The sequence below is a fragment of the Kryptolebias marmoratus genome, linkage group LG14 (assembly GCF_001649575.2).
Source record: "Kryptolebias marmoratus isolate JLee-2015 linkage group LG14, ASM164957v2, whole genome shotgun sequence".
Taxonomy (NCBI): domain Eukaryota; kingdom Metazoa; phylum Chordata; class Actinopteri; order Cyprinodontiformes; family Rivulidae; genus Kryptolebias; species Kryptolebias marmoratus.
In genome coordinates, this window is record NC_051443.1 from 21931064 (window position 1) to 21948822 (window position 17759).

Below are 17759 nucleotides of genomic sequence, written 5' to 3' on the forward strand. Positions count from 1 at the left end.
ATCCAAACTTACACACAAAGATGCTTACACGAGTTACAAATACATTTTTACACACACACAAATATTTTTACACACGCACAAATATTTTTACACACGCACAAATCCTTTTACACACGCACAGGTAATTTGGAACCATTTTCTCTCCATAACACCACCCACACAATCACGCCACTTTGGGACTTTGTCACAAAAAAAATCTATAAACAAGTCACTAACATTTTAAATAAGAGAAATGCACAACTGGAGTGTTTTATGATAGTGTTTAACTGAAAGAAAAACATGAAAATTCATTATTTTTTATGTTTTATGTTATTTCAACTTTAAGATCCCAAAACACAGACTAACTAGAAAAAAATAATTTGTGAAAATTTAGTGTGATGCAGAGTGATGAATGCTGGTGTGCATTCTCAGTCATCCAGGACATGGTAAAAAAAAAAAAAAAGGGAAGGCGAAGACTTTTTGCTTCTCATTTAGGGAACAAAAGGTCTTCAACTTCCGAATACAAGTCCAGTTGTTTTATTTTTTTATTTTTTTACCTGAGTGATGACATTTTCTGAACATGCTGTAACTGAGTTGATAAGGCTAAAAGAAGCAGAACAATAGCTAAAAGCTAAGAGGAGCACAATGCTACCCAAAGACCAAAGTATCAAAGTATCATCTGCATTGTAAATCTACAAAACATATACAATTGATTCCTAACATTTCTGTACATTCTGTATAATCTGCATAATCTGTATATGTGCATATAGCTCCAAGATGAACATTTATTTTATTTTTTTATTTTTCTATAACCACTTTTGTACATTTGTAAATACATATCACTCTGTATAGCACTTCTGGATAGATGCAAACTACATTTCGTTGCTCTGTACTTGTGACGGTGCAATGACAATAAAGTTGAATTCTATTCTATTCTATCAAAAAAGTAGCTAAAATTAGCAAAATGCTGGCTAAAAGTAGTAAAACACTAGCTAAAAGTTAAAAGCAGCAAAGCAGAGCTAAAACCTTGAAATATATCAGGACTGTATCTGAAAGTAGCATAAGAAGACAAGAACAGAGCAAGTATGCTGAAGCAAAATTTAAAGAAAATGTTCTGGAAGGAATTGAAAAGAACGGAATGTATTTCTCTCGGGAAAATATTTATGAATAAAAGTAAATGGTATACATGCAAAACCGTTACAAAAGCTAAAAGTCACTGCATCCATCTCCTGAATGAACAATAATAATCTCTAAGGAAAGTGTAAAAAATATATAAATAACTTAAGTACACAAGCACTATACTCTACTTGTGCATCACAGGCAGATCCTGACTGTTCAAATACCTTATAATTATAACAAGCTACAATCAAGTTTATTCAGATTTTTTTTTTTTTGCACTAGGGCTCTAAAAAACATTTTGAAACAAGAATAGCTTCCCTGTGTTTTACTCTAATTTAGTTCAAAATGTGATCCTGTTTTGAGAGATGGAGCTTTGATTCACCTTATTTATTTGGCTCATCTGTTACTTAGTGAGCACACAAACTAATTAAATCCATTAGCGGTTCCACTGTTCTGTGCTTTGGCACAAAATAAATAGAATGACAGTCACAATTCGTTCTCCGAGGAAGCGACCTTTTATCCTCGGTGATGAATGCAAATAGAGGTGGAAAAACACATATGTCATTGTCATGTAAGCTAATAAAACGCCTCTCTTTATCAAATGTAGCATTATTTGCAAAGAGACAACATTAGATTCGATCATAAATGGTAGGAGTACCTATAAATCAGCTTCCAAACATTTAAGAAGCGATAGTTCAATAAAAATTAAAAAAAAAAGAAAAGAAAAATAATTTCATGTGACTTGAACTGTAATAAAAATACAGACAAGAATAGGACTGATTTAATCCTGGAAGTAACCATAAAAAAAGTTTTTTGCATGCAGAAGATATGTTCTCTAAATAAGTCTCCTCTTTTGCAAAAGGACTGACCTTTGACCTGTATCTCTTTTGAGCAGCAACAAACAGTGACGTCTAGTCTTGCCTAGTTTTATAATTAACAGACAAAGCAAGAGTGGTATGAAACTGCAGTGGCTTGGCTTCCATTCCATTCATCAGGCAAACAAGACTGACATCAATTATCGCAGAGATAAGGGGATTTCCAAATTCCAGCGGGTCCACAGTCCCGTTCACTGACCCTGACCTTTTTGATGCAGAGTAGAAGCAGACAGATATCTTATTAGGAGTTTTTTCCCTGCTTTTTAGCGTGTCTTCGATGTCTGCAGAAGCTTGTTAATCACTCACTTATTCAAATAAGGTGTGTCAAAGCAGGGAAACAACTAAAACATGCAGGATAGTGTCCCTCAAGGGCCAGGGCTGGGAACCACTGCTTTAGAGCAGAATCAGAACTGATGCAAAAATTAGACTCCGACTTGGGCTGTAGTTTTACACCATTTGGCACATATTAGCTCATAATCATTGTATATTTCAACTGCATTTTTTTTCTAAACTACAGATTTTGACTTTAAATGTTTTTAAAATGACTTAAGACCGAGCATGCCAAAAAAGCTTCCATCATTGAGTCTGGAGCGTTGCACTTATCGTTTATTTTCAAATGCGTCAGAGTGTGTGTTAATTCAAATCTTTTGTGATTTGGGCAGCAGGTGTTTGTAGCTTGGTTAGACTGCAAGTGCTTTTCTTTCTTTTCACACCCTTTCCAGGACTCTTTTCTTTCAAATTATTAGTTTGGATGCTGAATTTGTTTGCCTGTCCATCTGCACATGAGCCATCACAACGGTCAGTCACTTCCCATCTGTCAGTCTCTTTATCACCTGCTCCCAATAGTAAATAATGATTTTACCCGATCTGTGTATTTACTTGTGTTTGTGTGGCTTACTGTTGTAAAAATACACCATGAACTACAAGAAAAAATTAAATGAAACTGACAATAATCATTGGATGCACATCTAGAACAGATTAACTTTTGAAGCCAAAAGTCAACCCAATACAAGATGGCTGCCATAGCCAGCTGACTCTAAAAAACACAAAAATGGATGCAACTCGGTCCATTTTACAGATACTGACCCTAACACATGTTCTGAACACTAACAGGTTGCACAAGATCTTTGTTTAAAATTTTGCCATGTATATAGTTTGTTTGACTTACAATTTTTTACTCTTTTTCTTTTAGATATCTTCTGAAATTTATCTTAAATGACATGCTAAGTGGTTGTTTGTGAAATATATTTAGTCATTTTCTGCTTTGAAAAACACTCATTGGTCTTGTTCACCACCTTTTGTGCAACAGTTTTGCTGCCCTCTTCTGGTCAACTTTACTAATTACATTTATTTTTTTTCAGATGATTTGCTTAGTACTACTATGTGCATATGCAATATTCACTTGTAAGTTTGTTTGTCCATGCACACACATAAAAAAAACAAACAAAAGATCTGCCCTGAAGATGGTTTACATTGATTTCCAGTTAAGTCAGTTCACACATTTTGCTAGACCAATAAAAAACATTTAGTAGCAAATAAACACTAAAACCTGAGCCCAGAGCTTACCCCCTTCGTACCTAAACTACACAACATCACAGGGTAAGTGGAATGCAGAAAAATAAAGTGCACACTTCAGTGGGGACTTTTAAATAAACCATAGCAGCCACATCTTAGAAGACTTAATGCTTGAGCCAAGAATATGATTTTCTTGTATTTATAAAATGCTGGTGTGATCTTTTGCCAAACCAGGCAGCAGGCAGAATTTGTATAAAAGGCCACAGCTTCAGCTTGGTTAAACCACTGAAACCATTCAGATTCATCTTATGATGAACACAGATGTCTGTACAAAGATTAGTGCCAGCATGCCAGTGAACGCACAAGTTATTTTGAATGAGGAGAGGTTTTAACCTAATGTGGTGGTAGTGGTAGAGGAAAAAGCAGGAAAAACTCTTGGGAAAACATACAATCTTTTAGTTTCTCATATTCTCATATTTTAGTTAGGATCAAAAGTTTTACTAACTTGGACAGGAAGCTATGAGAGGCATTAAATAAGAACAAAAAATCCTGTTATTTCCTTTGTCTGTATGTAATTATATAAATACTGAATAAGATTATGAAATAAATATATTTTAATTCTTCCTGTTTTCACAGCAATCAGATTAGTGTATTTTTCCTAAAAGGATGTAGAACTCACGTGTAAAATGCTTCAGCAGTGCATCACTCACTGCCTGCCAACTGGATGTGACCAGCTGGGTTTAGCCCAAGTAAAAGAAACGTTAACTCTATGTGGACACGTCCACTCAGACATCGCATTAACAGATGACATGCCCACATGAATGCAAACATACACTAGAGCACACGCACATTGCCAAACACCCACCATCCATCTTTTCTCTCCACACACTCACAGAAGCTGCTGATGGTTGTTAAATGTGTGTGTGGCGTCACTGCAGGCAGGAGGTGGGTGTGGCTTTCACCAGCTGGTTAAACATACCAGAGCTTAAATCCTGAACAGTCACTCACATTCACAACAACACCCTGCTCCTTTCTCACTCTCTTCCACTTTTCTCACTTTTGCTCACGACTTGTTCAACACTCTCAAGGTTGGGATCTACATTTTCAACTATTAAAAGCAGGCATTTTTCATTTTTATGTGTATTATTTGCTCTAATTCAAATATCTTCAATGGCTTTCTGTTTGTTGTCTTCTCTCCTGATGAAACTGGATGCATCAGTTTGCTGTAAACGCCCTGGAACATCTGAGACAAGGCAAGAAGTCCATCTCCAGTGAAGCGGTCAGCCTGAGGTCTTTTTCTGAAAGCAAAAGATAACGCCACAATGTGGAGGAAAGGGAAAATGCTGATCCAGCTCTCAGTGCTGATATGCCTGACAGTGGTCCAGCTGTGCGCTGGAGATCAGCCTGTGGAGGAAATCGTCACAACCCGTGAGTAGGAATATGGAATAAAAGTGTATGAAGAATGTGAAGTGTTTTGTTTAAAGCAGTAATGTTATAGAAATGATAGCAGAAAGGCTAAAGTTAGAAATAGCTTGAGATGATATGTAACAAGCAAAACTTCTTGATTTTACTGTCAATATTGTGTACTTACACGGTTTAAAATAAAAAAAAAATCATATTGACTATAGTTATTATTAGATGACAGTTAAAATCCCAACAAGCAAGCCATTTCCTTCCCATAAGACTTCTAAACACACAGAATGTGGACAAACAGGAAGAAAGAGAAGCAATACAACTAAACTTTGTGTCGCCTTGTTGCTGAAAAGTGCTATATAAATAAATTTGACTTAAACATGTAGCAGACCCGTTGGGCTGAGGTTCCGTAATGAAGTTTTAAACAGTTAAAGTTATTGTGCTGTGAGGACTTTACCATTTCGTTTGGAAATAATGTGGCCGTGTGACTTCATGGTAAAATAATGCGTGTGTTTGTGTACTTGGTGTACAGACGATGACGCTCGCCGCTGTGTGGTTGGGTAGTATGAGTCAGAATGTGAGGCTTGGCCACAACTCAGAATAATTCATCAGTGTCAAAGTGTTATTATATTTGGCAGAGAAGGTTGGATTAAGACATATACGGGGAAAAAAGGACCATTCAGCATTGAACCTTAATATTCAAAAAATACAAGATAAGTTTAGAATGCAAACTTTTTTAAACTGTGCTCTGTGGTGGTTTTTGTTCCTAAATAAACAACTGACATAACTTCATACTTTACAACATGGGTTTATTAAATGGCCTAAAGCTCAAAGAAAAGCATTGCTATACCAAACTCTGAGAGCTAATGGTTCAATAATGACAGCGGATAGCCAGAAGTCAGAAAGGAAACCTGCAAAGCGATTTGCTCCATTTGCTTTGTATGTTGACTCACATCATGAATTTCAATAGTTGATTGGGTGGAGACAGAACTGGCAACAACTGCTAGCTGGCAGCGCAAACAGGATTTTCAGCTTTTACACAGATTCAACAATTGTGTGAACCCAAAATTAGAATACTGGTTGTCTGCATGAAAAGGCACAGCTCAGTGCTAACATTTTGAAGCACTTCCAAGTTGGGAAAAATCAACTTGAGATGGAAGATGGGAACCTTCGATTTGGAGTTTGGAGGGTTCTCACCAGCACAGAGTTTATAACCCAATATGGCTGCCTTAAATGATATTGTTCTGTTAGTTTGTATCTCATTAAATCAGTTGCATGCATATTACCAGTAAGCATGTTGCTGTATGTTGTCTGTGCGTATAAAAGGCTTCCATATTTTATATGTACACATATATACATGTATACAATATAACCACCTAGCTCATCCTATTTTTCCACATGGGTGGTTGCAGTTTTTACTTCTAGTTTAGGTCCTCTATCACAGACCTGGGAGCTTGAGAGTTATGTGCTGTATCTTCCAATTTGGGGGTCACAGCTTCAAGTGTTTTGATGACCACTGGCATCACTGAGGCCTTGACTTTCCACAACTTCTCTATTTCCTTTTTCAGTCCTTGGTATTTCTTGAGCTTCTTGTGTTCCTTCTTACTGATGATGTTACAGTCAAAAAAACACTTGGCCTGGTCACTGAGAAAAACAATGAGTAGATTGTAAAGCTTGCAACTGGAACATGGTTAAGTTGGACATACTGTCATATTTCGCAAACATAACCCTCAACATTTAAGTCAAGTTATAAATAAAGTTGTCAGGCATTCATAAGTCTGTGTTCAATGCTGTCCCAGGAAAAGTACCTCTTCTGGGTGGTTGGTCTGATAAGGACCCTGCGTCAGATGAGGTTCAGAAGGCCGTCCAGCACGCTGTGGAAAAGTTCAACACAAAGTCCAAGGCTAAGAAAATGTTCAAATTGGTCTCAATCACCAGTGCTAAAACACAGGTTGGATTAACTGTTCAATTAAGAAAGAACACATTTCATTTTTTACCAAATATTTCTCTCACATTTAATAGTTGTGTGGTTTTCTCTTCAGGTGACAAACACAATCAACTTTAGGATTGATGCGGTCCTGGGTAAAACCAAGTGTCTGAAGTCTGAAAACCATGACTTGAGGAGCTGCAGTTTGGTTCAAAAGGTAAATCTGTTCTGTTTCTGTTTCCTACATGTCTTTAAAGTACTTATATATATATATATATATATATATATATATATATATATATATATATATATATATATATATATATTATTTTTCAACAAAATACTCCCAGAATTAACTCAGCTTGTTTTGACTCTATTAACTCTTTCATTATTAGAACTGAAGACTTTCATAAATAATTTTGGATTCAGCCAAGTGTATTATATTTAAAAACAAGTAATTCTGTTTAGACCACCTTCTGGAAATTTAATTAACATTTTACACACTCTTTAAGAAAGGTCATCTTACAAATCAGAAATTACCAATATGCAACGACACAGCAGCAGATGTGAACTCTATACTGAAACAAACAAACTGTTGGTTAACTTTACAGCTACTCAATGCAATGTCATTAAGACGGGTGAAAAAAAACCCCCCATTAAATTCCTTAAATAAATAGTTTGTGATCAAACTTTGTGAATGACTGCCAGCTACCATGTGGCTCTTACCTACAAAAAGAGCCATAGTGACTGAAAATAGGTCACAATGATGATATCTATGGAAGAGACGTTTGGGATAGAGAAGTTAGACAATTTACACTTAAATATGTTGAGTAAACTATGCAGATACAAGTGTTTTATTTACACTGAGTGTGTACCTTCATTTCAGAATTTCCTATCAGTACATCTATGAAACAACTGTTTCATATTGCACCATTTGATGTAATTCAGGATATGTTATGTGTTTTGCTTGATAGTTTGCAATAAGTACTTTAAGAATGATCTGTTTTTTCCTCATTATTATTGCCTTTTTTTCCACAGAGACTGAAATGTACCTTTGATGTAACTTTCAACATCCGCAACAGCAAACATGAGCTGAAGGATCACAAGTGCCAGAAAATATTGAAGAAAGAGTAACTTTTGTCAAAGCCTAAACACTAGTCTGTCTTTGGACTATTCTTTAAATTTTTGACAGTGGTAATATTTTTCACCTGATTTGATTTTAAATGTAAATTTGACTGGAAGAAAAAGTAAATAAAAAAATCAACAACAACAAGCAATCTGATTTTGTTTGAAAAATGTAGCTAAGAAGGTAGTAAAAAGGAAAAAAAAAATAAATATTTGGATTTTGGTCATCATGATGTCGGAAAACTTATTTTTTTAATTTATTTTTAAAATTAGAATTAGAGTATGATTATCTTTTATATTACTTTTGCTTTTTGTTTTTGGTACTCCTAATACTCCTAATAAAAAAATATCTATTGATAAGATATAAAGATGTATGGAAAGAGGAGGTTTTCTTTTAATCAGAGCACCTTTTACTGTTCATTGATTTTGCATTGGCGGAACAGTTCTTATTTTCTTTTAGATGAATAAAATAATTATATAAAAGCATCAATGAGATAAATTTAGGATGGAACAGTCATTAAGGCATGGTACTTCATATATAATAGCCTATGATTTATTACATCCACCTCTGAAAAGAGGTGGAATGGGGTGATGGGTGTGGTGTCGATCACTTGACTCCACCTACCCTGCTGTTCCACAGGGTGCGCCTCTTCTGACACTCCTTGATGCGAAGTAACGCTAAATCAAAGAAAACGTATAATAGCTTGAAAGCCCACAGCAACACGAGAGATTACTTGACCTACAATTTTCATTTTTTAACATGCAAGTTTCCCTGTTCTTCAGTTCTACCACAGACAGCTGGCACAACCTATTTTTAAGGCCCTGTCTTATCATGAATCATACATTTAACTGTTCTAGGAAAAAGAAAATGATTCAAGTGCTGCTGAATGATGTAATGGCCAGCCATAGATGACTAATAAACCAGTTGGAATCTCATCATTTCTCTGTAAAGTAATAAAATTTGTCCGCTTCTTAACAGTCAGTCCTTTCTGTGAACTTCTGCAATCTATTTGCCATAACTGAACCTGGTAATAATTTAGATATTAATTATTTTTGAAAGAACTTGTACATCAGATATATATATAAAAAAAACTGTAGACCATTTTTAGCTTTTTGAATAGTTAAGCTCTCTAATCCTGGTTAGTACAACAGCAAAAATTAAATAAGCAACAATTATTTACAGTCATAAAATTTGGATTCTAACAAACAAGAACCAATGTTCGAGATGAATTTTACACTCACATTTGTACAACTGTTGGTTTGAATGTCCAGACACTGAAAGCTGCTGTGAACCAAAGTTAATATTCTCTCACAGAGATGGAATTTCCTCTGAAGATAGTCTTCACCCAAACCATCATGTCTGATTTAGCAGAATGCGAACCACAGCAAATGAGGCACACATTTCTTTCCATTTCAAGACTGCTACTTTGGGTTTCTTGACATATTCCACATGGAAACTCTGTCTCCTAATTAAACAACCAAATGACATGTATTCTCAATCACTTATAGTTATAATGTGGAAGGAAACTTAGACTCACTGCTTGCTAATAGGATGCTGTCTGGACTAGCAGATAATTGAATGTTGCAATGAAACTGCTCTGCTTGTTGCAATAAAGCACGTCTGTTTGATATGTTTTCCTTTTTTTTCTTTCCATTTTTATTTATTTATTCATTTTTTACTTTTTGAATTTTGACATTCAAAAGTATGGACTTAAAGCATTAAACAGTTTAATCACTGGAGGAGAATAGAAGCATCTGAATACTTCTGCCACCTGAATCAATTTTATAAAATGAATACAATTTGTTTGTGTAATCTACCAAGTATTACTAATCCTTTAAAAAAAAAGAGAAAAAGAAAAGCTTTTGGCCTACATTTTCGCTGCCTAAAAAACAGAAATAACAAAACAGAAAAAATAATTTTGTTCTTTTTTATTATTAAAAACAAACAAACAAACCCCCCCCCCCCAAACAAACACATTTACTGGCAACATCTTAAAAATGCATTCTGCATTTCATTTGCAAACAAAAATATCAAAAGTTTGACGTAAACTTTATAGGTGACTTTTTTTTTGTAGGATTTAAAGGTGCACCATGTGTTTTACTGATGGTTTGTTAGTAACAGCTTGTCACATGGTCTTTCTGCTCCTAAAAGTCTTCATGTTATGTGTCACAATTCAAATTGTGACAAATTACAATTATTTAAATTACAATTTGTAATTTAATTAAAAAAAAAAAAACATTTTAAATATATGTTCAGTTCTTGAAGTGTTTTTTTTTTTTTTTTTGGTCCAAAACTGAGTTCAGCAGTTGTCAGACGCTGGTTTCAATGTGAGGGGACGTCTTAAAATTCAGCATATGAGACAGAAGTCCTTGAATGTGGTGATACCTAACACACACACACACACACACACACACACACAAGAGAACACAGGAGGAGACACATCAATGCTAAGCAAAGCAGTAATAAAACATAAAAACATGAATTATGCGCCCTCTGCAGGCCACCATATCTTATTACAGTTGATTCATTTTCAAGAATTCATTCAAAAGAAGTGAGCTGAACACTGTCCCACTTTATACTAAGAAATGTTCATTACTTTTGTCATATCTGAATATCTCTTTTTTAAATGACAAACTAGCTGAAAAGAACATATATTTTTCAAAGTTTAAATAAAAAAAATCCAATATTTAGCATACCTGTTGATGACTGTTTGAATCTCTTTGCTTTCCTCCTCTCGGAGTCTTAATAGAACCTGCTCCAAGATTGGAAGCTCCAAGTTCAGATACTGAGCAACCTAAAGACAGAGAGGTTTTAGAAAAATTCGGTAATTAAATTTACCAAAGTACAGTGAGGGCATTTAATGGGATGTAAAATGTTTTAGATTCAGAATTCCTTCAATAATAAGAATTAATCAAAACCAAATAAACTTTGTATTTATAAAAAAATACATACACATTTCTACTTCATGTTTTACTTTGATGCATGTTGCATTTTTGCTGCCATTGTTCAATAAAAAGTTTAAACTTTTGCATTGTTTTTAAATACTAGCTTAAATTATGACAGCATGTCTTTTGTTAGAGATTGAATGCAAACAAATCTGTCACAATACATTTGTATATGTGCTTCAATGACTTATTTTAATTTGTAGGATGTTTGTAACATTAGACAACAAAAAAATGTCCAAATATTGTCCTTGAGGATCTGGCATAAATGCCTTTTTCCAAATATTATGTCAGCAATTTCATTCACACTGAAATAATCGGTTGAATGTGTTCTGAGAGAAGTTAAGAGTAAATTCTGTCACCGTGGGGTTTAAACTTACATCATTGCTGACTTCCTCTTCATGCATGTCCATTAAAAAGATCTTCATAATGTCATCAGAGGGCCCCTGCAGGATGCGCTCCCACAGAGGTTGGTCTCTGTTACACAGCTTTTTCTTTTCTGGACAAAACGCACACAGACACACATAAACCATAAGTGGTTCCTTGTCTTTTGATCATTTCTTTTTCATGTAAAGCACACTGACCCCACCTCCACTCTGGTGAATACAGTACAACGCAAACTCCTGAGGGTCGTTTTCTATCTGCAGGAGAAACAACCAATTTCAAAGTCAGTGTGGAATGGAATGGTAGCATGCCATTTTTGCAACTTGTTCCAGAATAAGAACCAAAGTCACCTTGAACTTGTTTAGCAGCTGCACTATGACGTGGTCTGTTGTCATCTGGCTTGAGATGCGAACTTTAGTTGAAGTACCAAAGGTTGGGGTGAATATAGAAGTCTGCAGAATATAGTAGGGCACTGATGAGCACATAAGCTGAGGAAATTGTAAACAAAATGAACAAAAACTTATGAGAGCTTTATTAAGCATGAAGGTACTTTGTAGTTATAGAAGTGCCCGTTGATGGAAAAGCGATGTTGTCTTTCTTGCTCTTGTTGTGCTGCTGATTTCCCCTTTCTTCTCCTCCTCTTAACCAACGAGGCGTCGCTCATACAGCGAAACAAATTGGACTCCACCTCCAGCTCAGGGTTCTTGTGCCTCATAGGACGAAGTGTGGCAGTCTCATAAACGGGAGGGCCTTTGGATAAATTAAAATAGGCAGTTACAATACCTCATACTAACTAAATACTGTCAGAATTAAAGTTTTATCAAACTAAAAAGAAAAGCTCAACACATGAGAGTAAAAAATGATTTGATCAGGGTCTTCAAAACTTTAATAAGCAGAATTTGTCTGTAAAACAATGTCTACCAGAAAGACAGAGAAGAATATTATTGCAAAACCATCAATGATGTAATAGATTTTCAAGTAATCCAATCTCAAAAAGATATCTATTTTCCCCAGCTGATTTTTGTTAAATTACCAAATAAAATACCCACATTTATTAATAAGCAGCTAGGTACTGTAATAACTTTGAAGAGATATGTGTGATGGTCAAAGTGATCTTTTATCTTGCTTTCTTCTACTTCTGTTTATTTTTATTTTTTTATGTGAGAAGTCTGTGGTTTACTCAGTAAGACAAGTGTAGGCATCACTTTACATTACTTAAAACAGCATGGCTTCATAGACAAAATATGAAAAATATGAAAAAAATATGAAGCTAACCTGGTAAAGGATCCTTGACCACTGTTTCATGTGCCTCATCTGTCTCTGCCAACTCATCGATCTGGTGAAGATCATGATATTCTCCCCATCGTGACATACTGCTGCAAAGAGACAGACAAAAAAAAATGATATCAATAATCTCCAAACCTATGCAAGATTTTTAATATTGGCTCATGCAAATTATCTGTTGTATTGAGCACAAGCTCATAGACATATCTCATATTAATACATATGTACAAAAGCTGGCGTCTAACCTTTTGCTACCAATTGGGCTGACTGGACTGGCAGGATCAGGGTTAGTCACTGGCACAAGAGGAAGACTCTGTTTGTCATCCTGCATTTTCAGTCTGATTGGTCTTCGTACTCCCCAGGAGATATTCAGAAAACCTTCCACTATCACCCTTCCATCTGCACCCTGTTACAGAAGCAAACACACAGACACCTATATGGTGTTGAACTGCTCCCATCGACCTCCTTTACACTATACTGTGGCAGCTATGTGTTAAACGGAGAGTAAAAATCTGAAATACAGAACTCATACCTGAGAATAAGTGAGATGGAGCTGAGTCTGCTCTTTAAGGAACCAGTTGTAGTTGTTCAACAGTGACAGAAACTCTGCTCTAAAATATATATTACATTAAAATGTTGTAGAGTATTAGACAGGAAACAGAACTGCAGGGCAATACAGGTACACTTTTTATTTATTTGATTGTATTTTTAGTCTTGATATGGCTTTTAGTTGATCAACTCTTCTTCTTTTGGTGGCTTCCTTAAGAGGTCACCACATCAAATCATCTACCTTCATCTTACACTATCTGTAGCATTCTCCTCTGCCACACCAACCTCCCTTCACTACATCAATGAACCTCATCTGTGGTCTTATTTGTTTCCTCCTCCCCGGTAGCTCCAAAATCAGCATTCTTTGTCCAGTATATCAACTTTCCCTCCTCTCCATATGTCCAAACCATCTCAGCTTTACCTTTCTAAATTTCTCCTCAAATTACTCAATCTGAGCTGCTCTTCTTATACTGTAAACTTGTTCCTAATTGTGTGCATTTTGCTCACTCTCAATAAAAAGTCTCACCATTTTAATTTCTGCCACCTACATCCCTGATGTCGGTCTTTTTTAAAGTGCCAATGTCGCCAAAAGATACATCATAGCAGATCTCTGTAACATTTCAGAAACCTTCCCTTTTCACACTTGCAGCTCTCATGCTGTCCCAAATCGCCCCTGACACTTGTCTCCATCCACTCCGGCCCGCCTGCACCTTCTTCTTCATCTCTCACGTACCTCCACTCCTTGCAGATTCACTGTTATACACGTCACTTTCTGATTCACATACATGCATTCTATCTTGCCGACTGACTTTTTTTCTTCTCACCAGATTATGTCTTTCTCACCTGTTCGCTACTCTCACTATAGATTGCAATGTCATCTGAAAACATTGTAGCCCATGCAAACTCCTGGTCAGAATTTGGAAAAGAGCAAAAAAATACAAAATAAATAAATAAAAAAAATCTAGAGAATATCTTGGCATGCTTAAAAGTAAGACTGGTAGCTTTATAAGCAGTAAATCACCTGGTCAGTTCCCTTCCGTTTCCTGCTTGGATTACTGGGGGCAGAGCTGCTGCATACATCTCTGTTCAGCTACTGTAGGGTGAAAAAAAAGAAGAAAATAAAAACATTTTTAACAGCATGTGGTCACAAAATAAGAGCAGGAATGGCAAATGGTAAAGCATGAAGCAGCCTGCGGACATAATATGTCCAGAGGGCATTTTGCTGCTTCTTGCTGCTAAATGCAGACTCGTGTCCAGCATAATGTTGACCTCAAGCAAGAAATGCTACTGAAAACTAATTTTACTGCACTCCTTCTTAAAATAACCAGATAAATAAAAGTCTTACCTTCTCTCACATGAAAAATCCAAGACTGGGATTCAGTGTCTTTGTCTTGTTCTTCTCTCTGTGCTTTAAATATCTCTTTCTGACTGCCTCTCTGAAGTTTTTGTGTTATTTTTATCCCTCGCTCTCTCGCTCTCCTTCGTTTGCTGTAGTCCTGCCTTCACTCTTTCACTTTCTTTTTTTCTGCTAGTCTCCAAGAGATTTAATAACAGTGCTCCACCCAGTAACCAGTGATGACAGCGTAGAGCCACCAGTTTGTTTATATTTTGGTCAAAGACTCCAAAGACTGTGACTGTAACCTGCAATTGTATGCTCATTCTGTCCTTCTTTTTTTTTTCTTTTGTCCCTCTGTTTTGTAAATTATTGTTAATGTGAGGGCCACCTAAAAACAGCAGCCTGCTTGATTGACATTTTCCTTAATTCTTTCTTTGCCTCAGCCTGTTTGCTGGTGAGAAATACTTGAAGTATTTAACAGCTTCTCCACTCCCCTTTTTGACCAACATTTAACTTTTGTGCAGAAGGATGAATAAACAATACTAAAATTAATGCTCAATGCCATCTTCAGAGCAAGGTTTATGAGAAAATATTGAAATATAACAATACCTCGCAAGGCATTGTACTGCTCTCTATGCACTGCTGGCAGGTGAATTTATTGCAAATAAAATGCTGCACAGTAAGCTGTTACTTTTAAAATCAATATGTTAAAAATGATTTGTTAAATTAATGAACGACTCAGAACTTTTTTGCTTTTTTGTAACATGCTTTAACTCGTACACTTAGACATTTCCTGAAATTTGACACCAAGCCTGTTAATGTTTAAAGCATTGTCACCATTTATTTGTATAGTTTAGAAATCTTTTTTTTTTGTCAACATAGCCATCTACCATCAAACAGTCAGCTGGCAATGTTAGACTAAAATGTGCCGAAGTAATACAATTAATTTCCAGCCTAATAACTGACTCAATCAGCACTTAAAATGTGAACACATACTGATAAATCAGTGCAGTCTGTGAGAGTAATTTATTTCATCCCTCTGACAGTCACTCTACAGTAAATCATCATTTAGGTTTTAAAGCTCATTTCTTATGGAAATCTACCAAACAAAGAATTTCTGAAAGCCAAAAGCATGCAAAGCAAGGGCTTTTTTTACTGCAGACATTTTCACTTGAAAGCTCAGGTGAATTATTAGAATCTGCATTCTATGTCTACAGTTGTGCAAACTGATTGTTCCGTGGAGCAGACGTTCTTGTAAGTGGGATGCAGCCTTCATTGTGCCTGTTCTGCTCTTTCAAGTTAAAATATCTACCTTGAAATTAACCTTCTGAATACATCTAAATTCTAAAGGTTTTTATTTTAGAATATAGTCAGATATAATGGCTAATTAGCAATATGTGCATACTTCAACCAGTGACAGTTGGGGGCTTTGTTGTTGTTATTTTGGGACTCAGAATCTTAAAAGTTTGGGAACCACTGATCTAAAATTTCCAAATGTGAAATTGCACTATTTATATTCCCTGATATGTATGAAAGCTCAAAGGCAGGGGATACAGTGTGGTCAAAAGAGAACCATCAGACATTAATAAGAGCATCATCAAAGCATATTATTCCGCTGCTGATGGCTGCTTTGCAGTTGATCATGTCTTCATTTATAATTTTGTCAGTACACAGTGCTTTCCAGGTGGTCATGTTTATTTGTGGGCATCAATAGAGTAAATAGAAAATGATGTTTTAAAATACTATGATAACATTTGCTGGTGTGCTTTTGAAACCCATTCAACCTGTGTGTGTCTACGAATGCATTTTGTGGTTGGGTGATGAACAGAATTCATGTTGTGCAAAACACAATCAAAGGTGTGTCTTTCTTTACTAAAATCCATCTTGCACAATTTGTGCAAAAGATGCTTTAAATTTCCACATCATACGGGTGTAACTGAATAAAAGGTGTCTTCCAAAGTCCTGATGTAACACAAAATGCCCCCCTGCAGGTAAACATCTTTAGCCCAAAGTATAGCTAAGCAACATAATAACAAATGTGTTTGCCTTTGAAGCAGACAAATCTGAAACTGGCCTTATAATGTCAGGCTTTGCACATTTTGTAGTCTGCAAATAGAATAGACAGGGCTACCTCAGTGACATCTGCTGGTTTGTAAGCTGATGTTTGGGAGCTTTGAGTTTCTGATTTGTGTACTGAAACAGGTAAGGACCATGTCTGATGTCATGGTCTGATTTTAAATGTGAAATCTCAGAAAGAATGTCTTGCACACAATCTCCAAGGAGAATACAAGTAGCAGCTTATAAAAAAAATAAAAATATTATACCATGCTAACATGTAACACTTTCAAAATTCACTTTAAAACAGAAATGTTTAAAACAGAAATGTTTTAAAGCCAATGTTGGTAATAATCTAAAAGCTCTACAAAAACCTTTAGATCTGTGTGTTGTGACCACTTACTCCAAGTCAAATCTACAGTGAATCCCTTGAAATTGGTAATATTATCTAGATAAGAAACAGAGTCTTTGTATACAGTGATGTTTTTGTCTCCTACTTTTATTCTGGAAAACTATTGCCAGTGGGGTAAAAAGCCACAGTACACACCCAATACCTCACTTTATGACCTTCCTGTTCCCTTTTCCACTCCTTTTTTCTCTTTCTTCTATATATATGACTTCAAACTGTATGTGAACTTCCTCTTTTTAAAGAAATCTGATCTAATTACAGCATCTTTTAAGTTTGGGACTCAAAGATCTTTCTACATTTTTTTTTCCAAATGTACCATTTAAGCCAAAACAAAGAGAATCACTCTGCAAGTTCAGTCACAGTAAATCAGATACCTGATCTGAACTTTTAGAATCTTAATAAGTTTATAGACGACAGAAACTGCTTAGCACCATTTTATTATTACAGTTAAACAGTATTTGAGTCTTGAAATGTGAAGTAGGTTGGTTCTTCTGTATATAAAAAGGCACCAAATATAAATTGGTAAAACCCCATCTGGCGCTTTAAATAAGACAATCAAATGTAAATTGTTTCCTACCTGGCCAGTCTTTCTTTTAGTCTCCTTAAAGCAAATAAAGCAGGTCCATTATTCAGCCCTGACGGTGACTCTGAGTATGAGAGTGTTTGTGTTCAAAGGTCTGGAGTACAATTCGTGTGGCAGGAGGTGAGCCTGTGCAGTAACACCGCAGCAGCTGGTTAATTATTGCAGAACACGTTGAGACAGCGTTTAGAGGGAGTGGCTGACTGACACCAGATATGACTCCACTTCAGAATGAGAGCGTGTGCGTGCAGAACGAAAGAATGAAA

The 17759-nt window shown here is 35.8% G+C and overlaps 2 protein-coding genes across 3 annotated transcripts; one reads left to right on the forward strand and one right to left on the reverse strand.

Moving 5' to 3' along the window:
* The first annotated feature begins 4417 nt into the window (after positions 1-4417).
* si:busm1-57f23.1 (uncharacterized protein LOC368621 homolog) lies at positions 4418-8105 on the forward strand. Its single transcript, XM_017410510.3, has 5 exons — positions 4418-4576; positions 4708-4916; positions 6701-6852; positions 6944-7045; positions 7867-8105. Exons 2-5 carry the CDS (start codon positions 4811-4813, stop codon positions 7960-7962), a joined length of 456 nt encoding a protein of 151 aa, XP_017265999.1. The 5' UTR covers positions 4418-4576; positions 4708-4810; the 3' UTR covers positions 7963-8105.
* Positions 8106-10217: 2112 nt separating this feature from the next.
* On the reverse strand, positions 10218-17634 carry rassf6 (Ras association domain family member 6). Of its 2 annotated transcripts, none has more exons than XM_017410499.3 (11): positions 17491-17634; positions 14135-14206; positions 13097-13175; positions 12810-12970; positions 12556-12656; positions 11831-12030; positions 11631-11732; positions 11486-11537; positions 11277-11395; positions 10651-10748; positions 10218-10339 (listed from the first exon to the last, which is right to left on the reverse strand). In XM_017410499.3, exons 2-11 carry the CDS (start codon positions 14191-14193, stop codon positions 10264-10266), a joined length of 1047 nt encoding a protein of 348 aa, XP_017265988.1. In that variant the 5' UTR covers positions 14194-14206; positions 17491-17634; the 3' UTR covers positions 10218-10263. The 2 variants fall into 2 exon arrangements, with proteins under 2 accessions (XP_017265988.1, XP_017265989.1); XM_017410500.3 differs by lacking the exon at positions 17491-17634 and adding an exon at positions 14459-16798.
* Between the last annotated feature and the right edge of the window lie 125 nt (positions 17635-17759).